The 4,162-nt window shown below is 36.7% G+C and overlaps 1 protein-coding gene across 1 annotated transcript; it reads left to right on the top strand.

The window, feature by feature from the left end:
- Positions 1 to 410: 410 nt before the first annotated feature.
- On the top strand, positions 411 to 2,990 carry LOC133522007 (lipase 3-like). Its single transcript, XM_061857181.1, has one exon. It carries the CDS (start codon positions 689 to 691, stop codon positions 2,180 to 2,182), a length of 1,494 nt encoding a protein of 497 aa, XP_061713165.1. The 5' UTR covers positions 411 to 688; the 3' UTR covers positions 2,183 to 2,990.
- The last annotated feature ends 1,172 nt before the right edge of the window (positions 2,991 to 4,162 follow it).

Consider the following 4,162-nt stretch of genomic DNA (forward strand, 5'->3'; position numbering starts at 1 on the left):
AAACGCAGGGGCATAGCTGGGTCATTCCTCAACAATCTCATTTCCTTGGCTATGCCTATACCTATTCGCAAGATTATTAGCATCTTGTGAAGCGAAATCTTCTGGGAATTTCCGAATAGGTATGGCCAGGGGAATGAGATTTTTCAGGAATGACCCAAGTATGGTTAATATACATATGATAAAAATATTTTCCAAAATGTCAATATCCAGAGAGGAAAATGGGGATTACGATTGTATGGAGAAGCGGTCATCCCCTTTCGTCTTAGGAAATAATTGCCAAATTTTGTTTATTTTTTCTATGATGATCCAAAGATCGTGATTCTGAATAACTAGATATATGTGTTTAGCTTAAAATGTGTTAGGGTAAGGCTACCTATATTTTTAAGAGCAGCTCAGGTAGGTATTTATTTAACTGCTGTTTCTAGTCTAGATGTTTAGTAGGGGGAAAAATACTGTACCTTCTTCCAATTATGAGCCGGATTTTTATATCTGTAGCAGGAATTTGAAAGAACAACAAATATTGTTTATATAAAGATAAAGTACATGCGTAACTAAAAAAATGAATACTTAATACAGACACAATAACTGATATCTCATTACGTCTTGACCTCAGCTCCGGGTCAGAAGGAACTCGATATTACGGCAAGCGCTCTGTCCCTGGCTCAGTTCGAGCTAAAAACTCAGCAACATGCGGACCTCACTCATATTCAGTGTAATTGTATACGCGACAACAGTCATGCCAGCCCCGAGCTTTAGCGATTCCATCTCCAACTTCTTCTCCGGTCAATCCGAAAAGGCCACAAAATTCTTTGAAGAGCAGAGACAAAAAATAGAGAGAGCTTTTAACTCTAGTATAGAGGAAGCGACAAGAATGAAGGATACCGTTAACAACTACATGGAAGAACAGCAGAATAAGATTAGCACTGACATCAATAACTACGTAGAAAGCGTGAAGGAGAGCGGAAGAAAAGTGGCAGATTCCTGGTCCTATCTGCCAAACGACGATAGTACAGCGCGCTTAGAAAACCCTGACATCGTATTGTCAGTTCCTGCCACCATCGCTCGACATGGATACAATTGCGAAACCCACACGGTAATATCTCAAGGGTACCTACTTAGCATACACAGAATACCTCGCTCGAAGAAGGGAGACAACGTTCCCTCGAAGACGGTTATTTTGCACCATGGATTATTTGCCAGTTCTGCGGATTGGATCCTGAACGGTCCCGAAAAAGGCTTAGCTTACACGCTTGCCGATGCTGGATACGACGTTTGGATGCCCAATATAAGAGGCAACAAGTACTCTAGGGAGCATGCCTGGTTGAAAACCGACTCCAAATCCTACTGGAACTTTTCTTGGCACGACGTCGCTTTATACGATGTTCCCGCAATTATTGACTATATAATTAAAATGAAAGGTGAAGGCACTAAAATTACGTACATAGGACATTCGATGGGGACAACTATTCTCTTCGCTATGCTAACTTTACGTCCTGATTATAACAAGATTCTGACCGCTGGTTTCGCTTTAGCGCCTGTAGTGTTCATGAACGACATGAAGTCTTCTTTGAAATCATTCGCACCACTAGCCAGCAACGTCGCTTACATGGAGATGCTATACGGGTCCCACGAGTTCATTCCTAAGCACTCGGCCTTAGGCAGGATATCGACTTCTTGCAAAGCAGACAGCTTTGATGCGGCGTACTGCAGAAACATTATCTTCTCCATATGTGGTTATAATGAAAAGCAGTTTAATAAGGAGCTCCTACCAGTATTTCTGTCACACCTCGGCACTGGGACTTCGTGGAAGACAACGGTACACTTTGCTCAGCTGGTCACCTCGGAAAGGTTCCAACAGTTTGACTACGGAGCCAGCCATAATAAAATAATGTACGGACGAGAAACGCCTCCCGAATACGATCTTAAAAAAGTTACTTTACCGATAACTTTGTTTTGGTCGAAAAATGATTTATTGTCAAGTGAAACAGCGGTAAATATGTTGAAGGAGAGATTACCGGCGACGACCGACTCGTACTTAGTACCAAATGAAGAATTTAATCACCTAGATTATTTATGGGCTATCGATGCGCCTACGTTATTGAACAACAAGATTATTGAAAAGCTCGATGCCGTATCTTCAAGTTATGACTTTTATTTCTCTATAAAAGCTGTAGGAAAATGAAATACCTTGTAAATATAATTCTTAAATTGTGCTTCAAGTATTATATTATGTGCTGAAAGTTAATCTGTATAACTCTTTTTTAAAGCTTGAGAGAGAATTGTTCAAACGTTTTACAACAGAATTTACAGTGTGAATAAAATTTAATAATTGAAAATTTTCTGAAGGTCAACTTAAGTCGGGATTTGTTAAAGTTTTACATGAAATTTAAATCATGGCAGACAAAGTTGCGGAGCGGGATAAATAGAGAAAAGAAAAATATACGAAGAGTATTCAATGTTCAAAATAAAAGTCAAATGAAAAATGAGTTAATTTTCAATTAAGCTGGTATGTACATTGCATCGTTAGCATCTATTTTTATTATAATTTAGACGATATCATTAATATTTTCTTAATATTGATTACTTTTGACAACGAATGCAAATCGTAACAATAAGTCGGTTTCCATTTTTCTAACCTTCTGCAGAACACTAGATTTTGCGTGTTTTAGACAGTTTAGGTATTACAATACAAATCGCTGTGAGCGGTGAAGGAGAAAATAAGATTCTAAAGACTATATTCCGCTCCGTGGCTTCATCTGACATGTGACATGTGTGATGCATAGTGATATATGACTAAAATATTATTCAGACATTTATTATGCATTTATCTTACAGTGAAACTATGTGGTCTTCGTCTGATTGATGCTTAGATGACTATGTAAGATATTATTGTATTCTTTAGTATTACGTATTATATGATTAATGTAAGGTAGGGACTATTGTACCTGTAAAACTACGATATATTTAATTCAATAAAATAATGAACTACATTTTTTTTGTAATAATGAATTAATCGGACACAAATTAACATTCCAATGTTATGTTATATATGTTGATGTTGAGACTCAAACTTTTCTTATGATAATGTACAGTCAGCACCAAAAGTAGCGGATGAAACAACGCGCCAAAAGTATCTAATATTTCGAATAACTTCTCCAAATATAGATTAATTTCTAAAATTCGCGTTCAAAAGTATATCTTTTACAGTCTTAGTTGTACTATATTAAAGACATCACTTTTTGTTAAGCTGTTACAGAATGGTAGTTACTTATGAAACGTTATTTGATCCGCTACTTTTGATGCTGACTGTACCTAATGACAATTTAGTTACAGGGTTTAATACGTAAAAATCATTTTAATCGCTTATTATCTATTTATATTAATAAAGTTTGAATTTATTTAAGTAGTTGAAGAGTTATTGACATGTAGAGTACTTATACTTAACAAATTAGCAAGTTAATGACCATTTTTATGTTTCCGTATGTTACACGTTTTTATTACTGACTGTCCTTTTTGTCCTTTGCATTTCTATGACTATCAATTTGTTAGTTGTCATCTAAGTTAGGCAAGTATGAGTGTTTCAAGTATACACCGGGAAGTAGTTCAAATCCCTTAAATTGGCAACGGGCCACGGGGACCACAGTACCTTTGACCGTCGTTTTTTTTACTGTATCATTAGCCCTATAACTCCGAGGACGCTTCAAGCCTCCTCTAGACCTTAGTTACAAGGAAATTAAGGGTTAAGTAAAAAGATCCATAATCAATACAAACTAAATGTAAGAGGAGAGAGTACCATTTTGTACCATTTGGTGTTGAAACTTTAGGTCCCTGGGATCCAAAGTCCCAAGCTCCCAGCGTGCACAAGTTTTTTCAGAAATCGCGATCTGGTTCACATTGCTGGAGACCGAAGAGCTGGCGCTTCCTCGCACAACATGCCCCAAGGGCCTATTTTAGATTTAAGCTAGTTATAGTAACACCACAGTATATCCATTATATATACTGTTATTGTAAATAAAACTTACAGAAAAGAAAAAATCCTACTCATTATAGGTACAAATAATGACAATTATTATGCAGACTGAGGACAATACATTACTAACTAGAAGTATGTAATAATATTGGTCGTGAAAATTTACAGCCCACTACACTGAAATAGTAATTT

The sequence above is a fragment of the Cydia pomonella genome, chromosome 10 (assembly GCF_033807575.1).
Source record: "Cydia pomonella isolate Wapato2018A chromosome 10, ilCydPomo1, whole genome shotgun sequence".
Taxonomy (NCBI): Eukaryota; Metazoa; Arthropoda; class Insecta; order Lepidoptera; family Tortricidae; genus Cydia; species Cydia pomonella.